This window comes from Schistocerca cancellata, chromosome 12 (assembly GCF_023864275.1).
Source record: "Schistocerca cancellata isolate TAMUIC-IGC-003103 chromosome 12, iqSchCanc2.1, whole genome shotgun sequence".
Taxonomy (NCBI): Eukaryota; Metazoa; Arthropoda; class Insecta; order Orthoptera; family Acrididae; genus Schistocerca; species Schistocerca cancellata.
In genome coordinates, this window is record NC_064637.1 from 21,650,479 (window position 1) to 21,666,592 (window position 16,114).

The window sequence follows — 16,114 nt, forward strand, 5'->3', positions numbered from 1 at the left end:
GATCAACAAATTATAATCACATTGGATGAAGTGCATAAGTCTAAAAGGAGACTATTTCGAAAAACAAAGGTTTACGCCAAACACATAAGTAGCTTTTATTTATGCACAGACTTTTCAAATGCCCCTCGTATACATGGTTACTCGCACAATGTTTTGTTGAAACAAATGAATAAACCAGAACTAAGGAGATAATACGTGTTTTATTTATTATTGGGAATGGTAAATTCTGTAGACCATGACTAGAGGGGGGGGGGGGGGGATGGAAATTAAGATGTCAACCTGTCCGGAGCCCCCTAAAATTATGGAAATGATAATTTTCTCATGCTCCTTCAGATATCGAAAAACAGTTGTTTACTGTGTGTTAGAGGATGTACAGTCACTGACAACATATTCATTTCCAGAAAGTCATACGTGGGAAACATGATCCATAATTAATCAACAAACTGAGGTTAGTGATATAAATATTCAGGAGATTATGTATATTTATTTTGTGTGTGTGTGTGTGTGTGTGTGTGTGTGTGTGTGTGTAATCACAGGTTTTTCATTGTTCCACAGGTCTGTCATTAACTACTTTAAGAGAGGCTACAGGTATTATCTAATAGTTGTTTCATAATGTCCACTGGACCCTCGCCCCCTCCTCCTGACTCTTAGTTTTCCATTCCACAAACGCTCCTGCTTACACATGTCACATGCATATATGTCAATGTGTGCACGGAAGTGAATGTGGAGAACATGTGATCTGAGTAACTGTTTCTAACTCTAGAATTTTTCTATCTTCCATTTTTGTGCAGTTGCTATCTACAAATGATAAATTTGATCCATTGGTGGATTTCACACAGGACCAAAACTTATCCATTGACAAACTGGCAATGCAGGTTTCACTTTCAAAAGCACTAAAGACATCTTGCACAGCTGATCTTATGTCTGCATGAACCTTTTTTTGGTTATGTTGCATTGCTGGCCACGCCAACAGGAAGAGGCACACAATCAGAGCTCCACAGTTTGTTGTTTTGAAGAGGGTAAACTCAGTCCAGTGTTTTGAGCATGAAAACATGGTCCAAGTAGACTGTATTCTTTTTATTATCCTTGGGTCATGTTCAAGCACCCATAACACGTTCAGAAAGGGTGACATTGGTTTATACGTCAATTGTTGACAAGATCTTGCACATACATACACTTTATAACCCAAGTTATTTACATATCTTATGCTTCCAGCTTCTTTTCACACTCCAATACATTGTTGATACATGTGAACAGGTATGCTTCTTATTTTGGTGCGTATGTGGCACAAATGCAATACAACAATGTATGTGATAACGTCCTTTAGCTGACAAAAACAAACTTCCTATGTCATAGTATAGGCACAACTGTTATGGTATGACTGAAGATGTTTACAATCTTACCTGTGGATGGTCAATAACATTAAGTAAGGTACTGGTGGAATATTCACTGGCATAAGCTTCTTATTCTCTCACATGCTATCTTGTTGGAAGTAAAGGATTGAAACTCTTACATCAGATATTATGTCACGTGTAATATTAGAAATTGTGGTACAGTGCAACCACAGAAGCCTTTTAATGAGGTGTGCCAGTAAGTTTAGGAAATAAAATAATACTGATGTATTAAAATAAATATCTCTCGCTCCCTCAAACACACACACACACACACACACACACACACACACACACACACACACACACACACACACACACAGAAGGTGAATCTTTTTTCACCATGCAGTGTTATAATGAAACAGGAAAACCATAGTTGGTTGCACCATGTCATTAGTCATTTCAACAATATATTACAGTACAGATATTGGAACCTGCAAGTGTTATGTGAAGAAGGGACCTACTTTGGATTGCCTGTACGGACCACCTAAACCACACTACAACTGTTGTGACAGTGCCACGACATTTAACAGTGCCACCACGACAGCACGCGCAAACGGCGATAGAGGCGCTCCGCAACTCGGCTGAACGCGGGAGCGCCACCTAGCTACGAACGGCGCCGGCCGCATGTCACAGCACGGCAGTCGAATGAGAGATACTGAGTTGTTATCGTGTAACTAGCTATTGTTTCTAAGTGAGTGTGTTTGAATATCTACACAATTATTGGTGATTAGAGGTTATAACACTTTTTGGCGACGAGGTCGGATATTTTCACTGCGTTGTGGATTTGTGTGTTCGTGACGGGGCAGACACGGAACAGCTTATGCAAGCACTCATTGAACAGCAAACACAGTTGACTGCTGCTGTTCAGGTGTTGTCGACGTCGCTTACTCATCGTCTGTCTTCCTCTTCTCCGCCTCCGTTCCCTCCTTACGACGAGGTCGCTGAAGACTGGGAGGATTATGAGAAGCATTTGCGGCAACACTTCTCGGCTTTCGGTGTTGTCGACACTCCTATGTTTAATTCGTTATTTCTATCTTGGATTTCCCCACGGATCTATCAGCTGCTATCTCAGTTAGCCCCTCTGCGGGAACCTGCCTCTCTGTCCCTCCAAGAAATGTGTGACTTATTGTCTAACTATTACCGCAGAAACACCCTCATCGTTGCCGCCCGCGTGGCGTTCTACCGGTGTCGTAAACAGCCCAATCAATCTTACCGGGCTCGGGTGGCGGAACTACACGGTCTGAGTCAGTTTGTCACGGACACTCAACACGAGTCTTATGCTGATTCAATGGTTAGGGATGTTATTCTAGGGCTTGCTCCTGATAAAGAAGTTAGACAACGTGCCCTACAACTGCCAAACCCGTCATTGTCTGAAGTTCTAAGCATGGCTCAATCCTTTGAAGTGTCTCACACTGCTGGCGCGCAAATAGACGTGTGGTGTGACGGAGGCGCTGTACAGTAAAGGTGGTGGTGGGTAGTGTTTAACGTCCCGTCGACAACGGGGTCATTAGAGACGGAGCGCAAGCTCGGGTTAGGGAAGGATTGGGAAGGAAATCGGCCGTGCCCTTTCAAAGGAACCATCCCGGCATTTGCCTGAAACGATTTAGGGAAATCACGGAAAACCTAAATCAGGATGGCTGGAGACGGGATTGAACGTCTGTACAGTCAACTTTCGACACGGACAATTTGCCTGTTTCACAGGGGAACGAAGATGTGGCGGCGGTTCACTCACGTAAACAACGTCGCGTTGGGCCGCGACGCTCGCAGCGAAAACAGCAACCGCAGAAACAGGTTCGTTCCGCACTTCCTTCTCGTCCACGTTGTTTCGCACAGCATGACGGGGCCACGTGCCCGAAACGTTGGGCCACATGTACTTCGTGTAGGAAAAAAGGCCACATTGCTTCTGTATGTCGGTCCCCTAAAGTTCCTGTCGACGAGGACGAGGCATCGGACACGGATGTTAACTGTGTGCTTTCTCAAACAAATAAGTTGTTTGTTACTGTTCGTGTTCTGGATAAAGACATTCGCATGCAAGTGGACACTGGCTCTGCAGTAACTCTCATTAATTCTCGCACGTATTTGGAGTTGGGCTCCCCTCCCTTGTCTCCAGTTACGTGAAATCTGAGAACTTATAATAAACAGAAAATTCCTATCGTTGGCCAGTTCGATGCTTCCACTGCCTACAAGTCTGTTGTTAGGCCCCTCACGTTTTATGTGGTGGATCATGCGGGCACTGAAAACCTGTTCGGTTATGATTCTTTCCAGTTGTTCGGGTTCTCCGTTGATGATGATGAGCACCTCATCTCTGAGGATATTCCGTATCAACAGCTGGATGGATTGTGTTCTGAATTTCCGTCCGTGTTCTCTGCTGGTCTGGGTCGTGCCAAGGATTTTAAAGCCCACATTACTCTTAAACCTACAGCTCGCCCTAATTTTTTCCGGGCACACCCTATTCCGGTGGCGTTGCGTGCACCTGTCGAGGTTGGGATAGACAGGTTAACAGCTTCAGGGATTCTCCTTCCTGTTACCTCCAGCGAATGGGCATCGCCAATCGTGGTGGTTTCTAAACCCAACGGGAGTCTGCGATTGTGTGACGATTTTAAAGCCACTGTCAACGCTCAGAGCCTCACTGACACTTATCCTCTTCCCCGTCCTGAGGAGTTATTTACCGAGCTCACTGGGGGCCAGCTCTTTTCCAAACTTGACTTATCGGAGGCGTACCACCAGTTGCCGTTGGATGCTTCTTCCAAGGAATTTCTCGTCATCAACACTCCTTGTGGGTTGTATCAGTACCAGCGATTACCATTTGGCGTCGTTAGCGTGCCGGCCATTTTTCAGCGGTTTTTGGAACAGCTCACGGCTTCCGTTCCCGGCTGCATCAACTATCTGGATGACATTGTTGTTACGGGGGCCTCCACTGAGGAGAACCTTCGCAATTTGCGTTCACTGTTTCGGGTTTTGCATTCGGCTGGGTTGAAGTGCAATCTGGACAAGTCACAGTTCGTCCAACCCTCCATTGTATATCTTGGTTTCCACTTGTCCCGTGAGGGTATACGTCTTCTACGTCAGCACGTTGCGGCCATTAACCCTCTACTCCGGCCGTCTACGGTCAAAGAACTTCAGGCGTTTCTAGGCAAGATTGCTTATTATCACAAATTCAATCCATCCGCAGCGGCGGTAGCTCATCCTCTGATCAGCTGTTACGCAAAAACGTCCCTTTCTGTTGGTCCAACGAGTGTGAGCAGGCTTTTGTCCGCCTGAAGGCTCATTTGCAGTCGGCGCCTTGTCTTGCCACATTCTGTCCGTGTCAGCACTTGGTTCTGGCGACTGACGCATCACAGTATGGCCTACGGGCTGTTCTCGCCCATCGGTATGAGGATGGGTCGGAACGACCCATCACCTATGCTTCCAAGACCCTCAACGATGCACAACGGCGTTACTCTCAAATCGAAAAGGAGGCGCTCGCTATCATTATGCTCTATAAAAGTTCAGCGCTTTTTTTTTTATGGTTCTAAGATTCACCTCATCACCGACCACAAGCCGCTAGTCTCTCTCTGTTCAGCCCATCGGCAACGCTTCCGGATAAGGCAGCTCACCGCCTGCAACGTTGGGCCTTATACTTTTCTCGTTTTCACTATGAGATTCACTATCGCCCCACGGCCCAGCACACCAACGCTGATGCATTGTCGTGATTGCCGATGGGCCCCGACCCGGTTTTCGATCGTGATGAACTACTCTGTTTCCACATTGATGAGGAAGAACGTCGTGCGGTCGAGGGTTTTCCACTTACAGGTTCGCAGGTCACGTCAGGTACTGCGCAGGACCCGGTCCTGCGTCAGGTGATCGGTTTTGTTCAACGGGGTTGGCCGGACAGGACCAAAGGCCGGGCATCGGATCCCCTTCGCAACTACCATGCCTTGCACCTTCGTGTCTGTTCGTGATGGTGGTGTTGTTCTGGCCACAGATGGCGCATCTCCACGGGTCGTGGTGCTAGCCTCTCTTCCCAAAGATGTTCTCAAACTATTGCATGAAGGCCATTGGGGGATTTCTCGGACTAAGTCCCTGGCCCGCAGGCACGTTTATTGGCCCGGTATTGATTTGGACATCGCCCACACGATTGCTGCGTGTGGTCAGTGTGCTCAACGACTGGCTGCACCTCGTACAATGCCCTCTCCGTGGCCTGATCCGGCGCAGCCATGGGAACGGGTGCACGCTGGCTTTGCCAGCCCCTTCCTCGGTACTTATTGGCTACTGTTGATCGACGCCGTCTCGAAGTTTCCATTTGTTGTTCGGTATCCGTCACCCACCACTGCGGCGACGACGCTGGCTTTGACCAAAATCTTTGCGCTAGAAGGTCTTCCATCCACGATCGTCACGGACAATGGCCCTCAGTTCTCTTCGCAGACCTTCCGTGATTTTTGTACTGGACAAGGGATTCGTCATGTTACAGCACCGCCCTTCCATCCGCAATCGAATGGGGAGGTCGAGGGCCTTGTCCGCACTTTCAAAAGCCAGATGAAAAAATTCCTTAGTGATTTTTCCACAGATGACGCTCTGCTGCAATTTCTGAGTTCTTATCGCTTCACGCCTCTGCTGAACTCTTGCACGGCCGCCAACCGCGCACTCTACTGCACCTGCTTCACCCTGTCAGGCCTTGTGCTGTGTCCCCTAGTGCGGGAAAATACTCGGTGGGTGCCGACGTGTGGGCACGAGGGTACGGATCTCGCCCTAAATGGATTCCAGGGGTGGTCAAGGCTCTTCGCGGCCACCGGCTTTGTGAAATATGTACGGACGACGGCACGGTTGTTCGCCATTACGACCAGATGCGCCCACGAGTGGTGGCCACGCCGGTGCCACCGCCCCTTCCTTCGCCTCCACCAGCCCGAGAAGCCAGTCCTGTAGCTGCTGCCGATCTACCGTACGTGTTTATGCAGCCGACGTCTCTACCGCTTCCGAATACGCCGCCTTCTCCGGGACCCATCTCGCTGGAGCACACCCCCAGGTCCACGACACCTACGGATGCTGCTCCGGAGTTTTCACCCATCATCTCGTCCAGGAGGCACGTTCCACAGACGAGCTTCCGTCCTGGACATTTTCGACCATACTCTCGTGTCTCTCCGTGGGATGTTCTCGGGGCCTCACAAGAGGCCACGGATGTCTCCTCACTGTCCATGTCTCCAAGGAAGTGAGTGTTTTTTTTTTCAAGGGGAGAAAAGTGTTGTGACAGTGCCACGACATTTAACAGTGCCGCCATGACAGCACGCGCAAATGGTGATAGAGGCGCTCCGCAACTCGGCTGAGCGTGGGAGCGCCACCTAGCTACGAACGGCGCTGGCCGCGTGTCACGGCACGGCACGGCAGTCGAATGAGAGATACTGAGTTGTTGTCATGTAACCAGCTATTGTTTCCAAGTGAGTGTGTTTGAATATCCACGCAATTATTGGCGATTAAAGCTTATAACAACAACTTTATGCGAAATGGAAGTAGTAGCTACAGTTTTGAGGAAAATATGATCCTCCTGTTAATAATTTACCAATGGAGATTTTAGCTTTTAGTGTGACTAATATGCCCCACGTCTATGCCCGGCATATTTTTAGACAATGAATGTTACATTTGTACATGTAACATGACATGTAAGAGCTATGAATCAGCTGGTACTACAAGACTTTCAAATATAAGCTGTAAATGAGGCTATCTTCCACAAAACAGTAGCTAATACTTTCTTTCTGCATTGACTTTTACAGTAATTTAGATTCCTCATACAGGCAATCTAAAGTAGGTCCCCCTCCCTCAGACAACACCTGTAGAATCCAACATCGGTACTGTCATATATTGTTGAAATAACTGTACTGGCTATGGTATATAAAATTTGTAACTGGTTCTAATGTACCATTTGTTACTTAGTATTGCTTGCACCTTGTCCCGCACCTTTCACAGAGTTGGAGTGCTGACTATCTGATTTGGCCGGAGGCTCTTCCTGCCGCCACCCCGTAACCCCCCCCCCCCCCCCCCCCCCCCCCTCCCAGGACACAATCAGTGTACCCCAGCTGTCTGCATCTAGTGTAAATCATGAATGAGTGCAAACACGTTTCAAATGTCTGCGTGTCTTAACTGAGGTGGGTCGTGGGGACCAGTCTGGTTTACACCTAGAGGGATGTGGAAAACCTCCTAAAAACCACATCCAGGCTCGCTGGCACACCAGCCCTCATCGTTAATCCGTTGGGCAGATTCGATCTGGGGCTGGTGCGTCTACCTGAGCCCAGGAAGCAGCGCATTAGCACTCTCTGCTAACCTGGCGGGTCATACCATTTGTTACTACATCAGTATTATTTCATTTTCTACACTGACTGGCACACCTCATTAAGAAGCCCAACATAATTTTCTGTAGATGGACTTTGTACTGTAGTTTCTAATATTACATGCAGCATGTCTTATGATTTAAGAGTTTCGATCCTCTACTTTTAATAAGATAGCACAAGTGAGAATAACAAATATATGTCAGTGAATATTGCACCAATAGCTTACCTGATATCATTGGTCACCCACAGATCAGACTCATCATCTTTGGTCATGCCACAACAGTTGTGCCTATACTATGATGTGGCAGCTTCCCAGTTTTGTCAGCTAAGGGACCTAATCACGTACACTATTGTATTGTCTGTGCCACAAACACACAGAAATATGATGCCTACCTGTCCACATGTACCAGTGATATATCAGAATGTGAAATGAAGCTGGAAGTTTATAGCAGGTAAGTATCTTGGATTAGGAAGTATATGTATTTGCAAGAGCTTGTAGAGAATTGACAGATAAACCAACGTCACCATTTTTTAATGTATTACAGGTGCTTTAAAATCACCCACGGTTGAACTTAGTCAGTTTCAAAGATGATAAGAACACAGACTACTTGGACCACGTTTCCATTCTCTGATCACATTGAGACTGTGGGGACTGTGTGTAGCTTATCTGATTTCTGTAACTTTTGAAGACTGCTGTAAATGTATTTTAATATCTGATCACTATTTAAACATGTGATGTTGCTTAGTACATGATAGGAATTTTGTGAAAAAGGTCATTCCAAAGACTTCTAAGAATCAGCATGTACTTATTACATAACAACTGCAGTTTTATGTAACAACCAGTATAATCATTGATATGTCAGAATCAGTACTGCAAAATAAAAAGCAAATTTCCATGATTTTTCTGTTACTTTTTTAGACAGTCCCTTCTCTGGTTGGGACAAACAGTTGTGAGAGGTACAAATCTCTGTTTGTTTGAGAAAATGGAGCAGTATTTTGTAAAATCTACATGAAAAATACACAGTATAAAATATACAGGTGTTTGTGAGTTAGTTAAATGCTGTCTATTACAAACCATACTCAATTCCCCCCATTATGGCTAACATGGGAATAAGTATTGAAAGGAGTAATGATACAGTAGACCTTACAAGGAATCACAAGAAGCTAAAAAGTTGAATATTTCAATATTTACAGGCACTGGATTACTCAAGCGCACGACATCATCCCAAATCTAACATTTGCCGTCTATTCAGCAGGAATGGTGAATAAATTCAAAAGTATCGGCACTGGTGCAAATAGACTCACCTTTGATTTCTTTTAGATTACATAAGCAGTGTAACTGGAGTAATAAGAATGGCAACACTGTTGACGGAGCGACAACACTTTACCCTCCACCTCCCGTAACAACCAGAGGTAGCAGCACAGTGGATGAAGAGAGAGGGAGGGGGGGAGAGAGAGAGAGAGAGAGAGAGAGAGAGAGAGAGAGAGAGAGAGAGAGAGAGAGAGAGAGAGAGAGAGAGAGAGAGAGAGAGAGAGAGGGGGGGGGGGGGGGGGCGGCAATACTGACCCTACGACTTATCTCTGAAGATAAGTTAAGGAAAGGCAAACCTACATTTCTAGCATTTTTACACTTAGAGAAAGCTTTTGACAATGTTGACTGGAATACTCATTCAAATCCTGAAGGTGGCCGTGGTAAAATACAGGGAGCAAAAGGCTTTTACAATTTGTGCAGAAACCAGATGGCAGTTATAAGAGTCTAAGGGCATGAAAGGGGAGTAGTGGTTGGGAAGGGAGTGAGACAGGGTTGTAACCTATCCCCAATGTTATTCAATCTGTATATTGAGCAAGCAGTAAAGGAAACAAAAATTCAGAGTAGGTATTAAAATCCATGGAGAAGATATAAAAACTTTAAGGTTCACAGATGACATTGTAATTCTGTCAGAGACAGCAAAGGACCTGGAAGAGCAGCTGAACGGAATGGACAGTGTCTTGAAAGGATGATTTAAGATTAACGTCAACAAAAGCGAAACAAGGATAATGGAGTTTAGTCGAATAAAATCAGGTGATGCTGAGGGAATTAGACTAGGAAACTTGACACTAAGTGGTAGATGAGTTTTGCTATTTGCGGAGCAAAATAACTGACAATGGTCAAAATAGAGAGGATATAAAATGTAGACTGGCAATGGCAAGGGAAGTGTTTCTGAAGAAGAGAAATTTGTTAACATCGGTACAGATTTAAGTGTCAGGAAGGCTTTTTTCCTGAAAATATTCGTATGGAGTGTAGCCATGTACGGAGGTGAAACATGGACAATAAATAGTTTAGACAAAAAGAGAATAGAAGCCTACGAAATGTGGTGCTACAGAAGAATGCTCAAGATTAGGTGGGTATATCACGTAACTAATGAGGAGGTACTGAATAGAATTGGGGAGAAGAGAAATTTGTGGCACAACCTGACTAGAAGAAGGGATCGGTTGGTAGGACACCTGCTGAGGCATCACAGGATCACTAATTTAGTATTGGAGGGAAGCATGGAGGGTAAAAATCACAGAAGGATGTAGGTTGCAGTAGTTAGTCGGAGATGACGACGGTTGCGTAGGATAGAGCAGCATGGAGAGCTGCATCAAACCAGTCTCTGGACTGAAGACTGCGGCAACAACAACAACAACACTTTGAAAGAATAGAAGTAAGTATTTGGAAATACAGACCACTCAGTGCTTTAGTAGTTAGTTACTAGAACTATGCACTGCATATGTCCAATGGTATATTATTTCAGCTTACATATGTAATGTGTATGTAGGACAAAAGCTAATACTTACATATCTTTCATCAAGTGCATTAAGTTTCTTTTCAGCATCAAGTAGAACAACACGGAGGAAGTCTCTGTCGCAACGAAGTGAGCTACCAGCCGAAATGATTTCCTTCAGTGAACGGCAGACTATATCACTAGTCTGTCTCGTAACTTGAAGCTTTGCCCATTCTCTTACAACTTCTATGTCTGCTGAATCTGATAATGCGTGCTGAAAATGGACAGAACATTTACATTGCAAAAAATTCAAGTATATAATTACAAATTGATTTGCTTTCTTTCCAGCTACCGTGCTAAATATCTGACACAGCTGCAACATCCCTGGTATAAGGACAGCTGTCACTGCCCACAAAACAGTCAATCGACAACCTTATCAGTAGTATTAGTCAAACAATATTATTGCACCTTAGGGTGGCGGCACTGTAGTCAGCTTATCACGAGATCTCACCGTGATATTTCGTGAGGACATGCTGAACCACTTGACAGTATATGCACAACTGTCTTAAAGCAATTCACAGTGTGATGCACTTTTCTTAATCACAACTCTAGTTGTTTACTGTAACACCACTGCACGTTTTCGGTAATGCCTACAGGAGGTCAAGTGGAACAATTTCGTGGTCAGGTAGCACAATCCTGTAAAACTACGGTAATTTTAAAAGCTCGCCAGTTACGGTGCCGACCTAAAATATATCGATACTAAATATTACCGACTCTTGTTCTCAAAACTTAATCCACACGACCACTTTCGGGCTCTTATACGCCCGTCTTCAGGTGTCTTACTGAAAATAGGAAGTTATAGGAGATAATTTTTACAAGCAATAAACATAAAAATCCATAAATTTGAAAACATTTATAAATTGTTGGTTGGGCCAGGTGCTGTGAAACCTAAGTCAATGCCAAAGTGACACAAGACAGTACTACGGAAGACTGCCCGGGTAAAGAAATATGCACAGAATACCAGAACACTTACACTCGGTGCAGTGACTCCGAGAGCCACAGTGGCAAGTACAAGGTGCGGTGTGCTACCAACGAGTGCACAGCTCGGAGTAGAGCAGGCACGAAGGAGGAAGCAAACTGGTAAACCAGAGTGGCAGAGGTACTGCCATCTATTGACGGGAAGAACGCGAGACCACTAGCCCGGCCATTCCCAATCTGAATTGGTGATTTACATTAAAAAACATTACACAAAAAATGTTAACAGTGCATTACGCACGGTAAAGAAAGATGTCGACCGAGGCAGCACAGAACTGTAGTAAAACCGAGTGGAAGCTGTGACATAAAATTTATGTAATGTATTACCTGCGCCCATCGGTAGCACACCACGTCTTCTACTCGTCCGACACGGCCCTCGGGGTCACAGTACCGAGCGTAAGTGTTCCGGTATTATTTACACATTTCTTTATCCGGGCAGTCTTCCGTAGTGCTGCCCGACGTCACTTTGGCACCGATTTACGTTTCGCAGCACCTAGCCCGACTGCCAGTTTTTAAATTTATGGATTTTTTGTTTTCTTTGTGCATTTTCCGAGTGTAAAAATTATTTCCGGTCTCTTACTGTTTCCAGTACGACAACTGAAGATGGGCATATTAATAGCTCAAAACTGTTCGTGTGTTAAATAAAAGACTCTTACAACTGTAGCAGTATTTTCAACCACTGGCCACACGCATTAGTCACGACTGACAGTAATAATTGTTCAGTGACACGTTTTTATTATTTTGTATACGATTTCTCCCGTGAATTGGTGCCGACTCAGAAGAGCAGTACACATTAATTATTAATAATACAGGGTGAGCCAAAAGTCTTAACACTTGAAAATTCAATACTTCGCAAAATAACATAGGTAGTGATGTAAAAATTTACACATGCTTGAAATGACATAGGGTTTTATTGAAACCAAAAAGTGTGCAAAATAACCAACAGATAGCACTTTGTACGATACAAAAGCAATAATTAGGTTGCTAGGCAAGCTTTCAGAGGCAGAGGCTGCTCCTATAGGCAGAAGAGCTGAAGGGGAAGGAAGAGAGGCGAAGGAAAAGGACTGGAGAGGTCCAGGAAAAGGCACAGATTTGGGGAAAATCACCCAGAACTGCGTGTCAGGGAAGACTTGACGGACGGGATGGAAAGGAAAGATGCTGTGTTCTATCTGTGTTCTGCCACCGGTTGACGAGTAAATCTTATCTATTCAATTACATTACGTTATCAAAAATTAATTGTTTCCATTGTTATAAAAGCAATAATTAGCATAACAATCAATTTTCAGTAAAGATTATCTTTATAACAAGCACTCAAGATTAATCACATACAGTTTATGTTCCTCACCTATATCTACAGTAATGATATAGGCTGAGGCAGAAACATCAACTTACACGATGTACAGGCAGGATTAATCCCATTTCACTCACTGCCAAGGCACTATTCCAATATTGGAGAGCCTCTGCAATACTGATGCGAACTTAGAAGTGGAATAGCAATGGGCTGAGGTGTGAACTGGAATTTGTATATGGGAGGGAGATTACGAGAGTATTCACTGCAGCTCTGGTAGCAGCAGCAACTTTGGCATAACATCAGCATGTCTGTGTAGTGAGCAGGAAACCCAGGATTCCAATTTCAGTACAGTACAAATTTTAGTTCATTGCTTTAGCCTGCAGCATTACTGTAAATGCTCAACATGTCCGCTGCTCATCAACAACACCTGTGGTTGATGGACTGTGTCGTGAACAGCCCTGTACAGCATATCAGTAGGCACGACGAGAAATTGCCATCTGATTGTACCACAGCAAGTTACGAGGGCAGTTTGAGAAGTTCTCAGAACGAAATATAAAAAAAAAAGTACTTACATCACTGAAATGTTTGTTATTTTTCAGTGTAGTCTCCTTGTAGGTTAATGCACTGGGTCCAACGATGTTCCATTGCCTTGATCCCATCTCAAAAATGAGTTTCCTACAGGCCTGCAAAACAGTTGCCAATTCCGGCCATCAATTCTTCATTTAAAGTGAAGCTTCATCCACCAAGAAAAAGTTTCAGTTTTTGTAAGATATGGAAGTCCAGTGGAGCTACATCAGGTGAATAAGGCAGGTGTGGCAACAATTAATGCCTTAGTTTGTGTAATTTTGCCATGGTGATGGTACATGTGTGCGGATGCGCATTGTCTTGAGGGAAGATCACTTTCTTCCTTGCTAACTTTCCTCCTTGGTCTTTTTGTTGCAATTTGTCCAGGATGTTAGCATAGTATTCTTCAGTAACTTTTTGCCCAGTGGGGAGATAATCTACATGTACAAACAGGATCCCTTTTGCTTCCCAGAACACTGATGCCATGACCTGAAGGAGTTGTCTTTGCTTTCTTCGGTGGCGGAGAATCGGCACGTTTCCACTGCTTTGACTGCTGTTTTTGTCTCTGGGGTATAGTAGTGCACCCAAGTTTCATCTGTGGTCACAAACCGGTGAAAAAATCCTGTTTGTTTCTCTTAAAACAGGCCAAACATTGTTCTGATATGTCCATTCTCGTGCGTTTTTGATCCAGCGTCAAGAGTCACGGCACCCATCTTGCAGATAATTCTTTCATTTCCAATTCTTCAGTTAAAATACGATATGCCCTTTCAGATGACATCTGGCAAGCATGAGCAATTTCACACGCTTTGAATCCTCTGTGACCAATTTGTGTGCTTTTGCAATTATTTCTGGAGTAATGACGTCTCGGCTGACCATTGCGCGGATCATCTAAGCACTCCTGACCGAATGTAAATTCATTTGTCCACTTGGCAACTGTTGTATATGAAGAAGCAGAGTCCTCCAGTGTATTCTGGAAATCGGCATCAATGCCTTTGCTTTTATACCTTTCTGTACAAAGTACTTAACTGCTCGAATCTCAATTTTTTACTCTTCGCAAATTACTTTGCAGGAACAACAACAGAGCCACATTACCACAACAGTTTTTTCCCCAAGAGTACTGATGTGGCACGTGTTTACAGGCAACAGTCCAATGAATATATGTGATATGTGTTGTAATAGTGCTGAACTCTTGTGGTGATTCCGAAACTTTTCAATCCTCCCTTGTATTATGAGTTGTCATCTTGCATTGAAAGCGTAGCTTGGCATGGAGCCATGAGGAGAGCAGATTTTGTTTCTCACACACTCTGGCTACTGGGCCGTGCGAGCCATGTCCTTGACTAAAGCTGCATGCAATACATTCCTCATACCCTCTACGAATCTAAGTAGTACTATTAAATATTAATCTATTTCATACTTTGTATACCAAATTCTTTTGATAACACAACCATAGTGTTAAATTTTCAAATCAATAACCTCCATACTTCTGGAGATACAAACTTTTATTCAAAACAAACAGTAACGGTGCTGGCATTGTGAAACTGAATTACGGACCGTAAAGTATTCATCTTTTGTATGAACTGAAACTACAGCCAAGGAGGGAGGGATGGATGGAGGGAGAATGGCATACATAAGCTGAGAATGTGATATTTCATTAGAACTATGCAAATGTATGCATGAGAAAGTTTGTGCAATACGGGAATTTGCAACTTATGTCCGAGTCAGCTTGATTTTGTAAATGGCAGAAACGCAGCCAGAAGGGGTGTTGAGTATAAAGTTTGTTAATTATTGGTTTTGTGGAAAGGGATCATATTTTGTTTTCATTAAATTTTATTTAGTTGCCACCATAAACTGCAATCTGAATGCAACCGAGTTTGCACAGGCCAAACTGAAACGACAATTCAGAGAACAAAATGTTATGAGGGATATCTCTGCTGAGAAGGGGGAGGGGGGGGGGGTTGATTTGGGGGAAGGCACCAAATAGTGAGGTCATCAGTCATCGGATTAGGAAAGGATGGGGAATGAAGTCGGCCATGCCCTTTCAAAGAAACCACCTCGGCATTTGCCTGAAGCGATTTAGGGAAATCTTGGAAAACCTAAATCAGGATGGCTGGACACAGGATAGAACCATCATCCTCCCAAATGCGAGTCCACATTGCAAACCACTATGCTACCTCGGATATCTCTGCCGGAAACATGTCAAATCTCGCCAATGCTGCCTATCAGTATATCACCAGTGAGGGTGGGAACCTTACTGTTGAAAATGTGAGAGCTGGAGGAAGATTACTGGAGGCGCATCAGTGTGATGAAAATTGCCGTTGACAACACTGTCATTAACACGTGTCCATCCAGCATCACCAAATCTGTCCACTAGCATGGACACAACCATGGACAACTGCAGTGGAAGCAACTAGTTTTGTAAGATTTTAGTTCTACCTACACATTCCTCATTGTTTTTGGAAGTAATACTTATATTGTAGTAATAACTGTTTTCAATTACTCAAACATTAAGGTGATGCTTATTCCATTTCTTTTATAAGCTGCAGCTGTAAGCTGGCTGTCCTATGAGAAGGAGGTGGGGCTTGTCGCAACAGCCAATGTGCTACGAGCCAAATGCGAGCCTCTACTCCCAGCATTCTACAACCGGCAGCCAAGTGAAAGTTTGCGATCAGTAATTGCCTTGGTGTATAAATGCAATTTGTTTTATTTGCTGGGGATACGATCAGGTCTGGTATTATGATCTCCACAAAAAATTGCGACGATCTAATTCACTTACATGCTATGAAGTCA

General features: G+C 44.2%; 1 protein-coding gene across 2 annotated transcripts in view; it reads right to left on the reverse strand.

Moving 5' to 3' along the window:
* The window catches only part of LOC126109576 (uncharacterized), a 558,983-nt gene that overhangs the window by 501,117 nt on the left and 41,752 nt on the right, over positions 1-16,114 (reverse strand). For both annotated transcript variants that reach the window (XR_007523689.1, XM_049914608.1), the window contains exon 6: positions 10,511-10,711. Coding sequence is in view for 1 of the 2 variants with exons in the window: in XM_049914608.1 (XP_049770565.1) it covers positions 10,511-10,711 (201 nt within the window). In the remaining variant the exon portion in view is untranslated. The remainder of the gene's footprint in view (positions 1-10,510; positions 10,712-16,114) is intronic.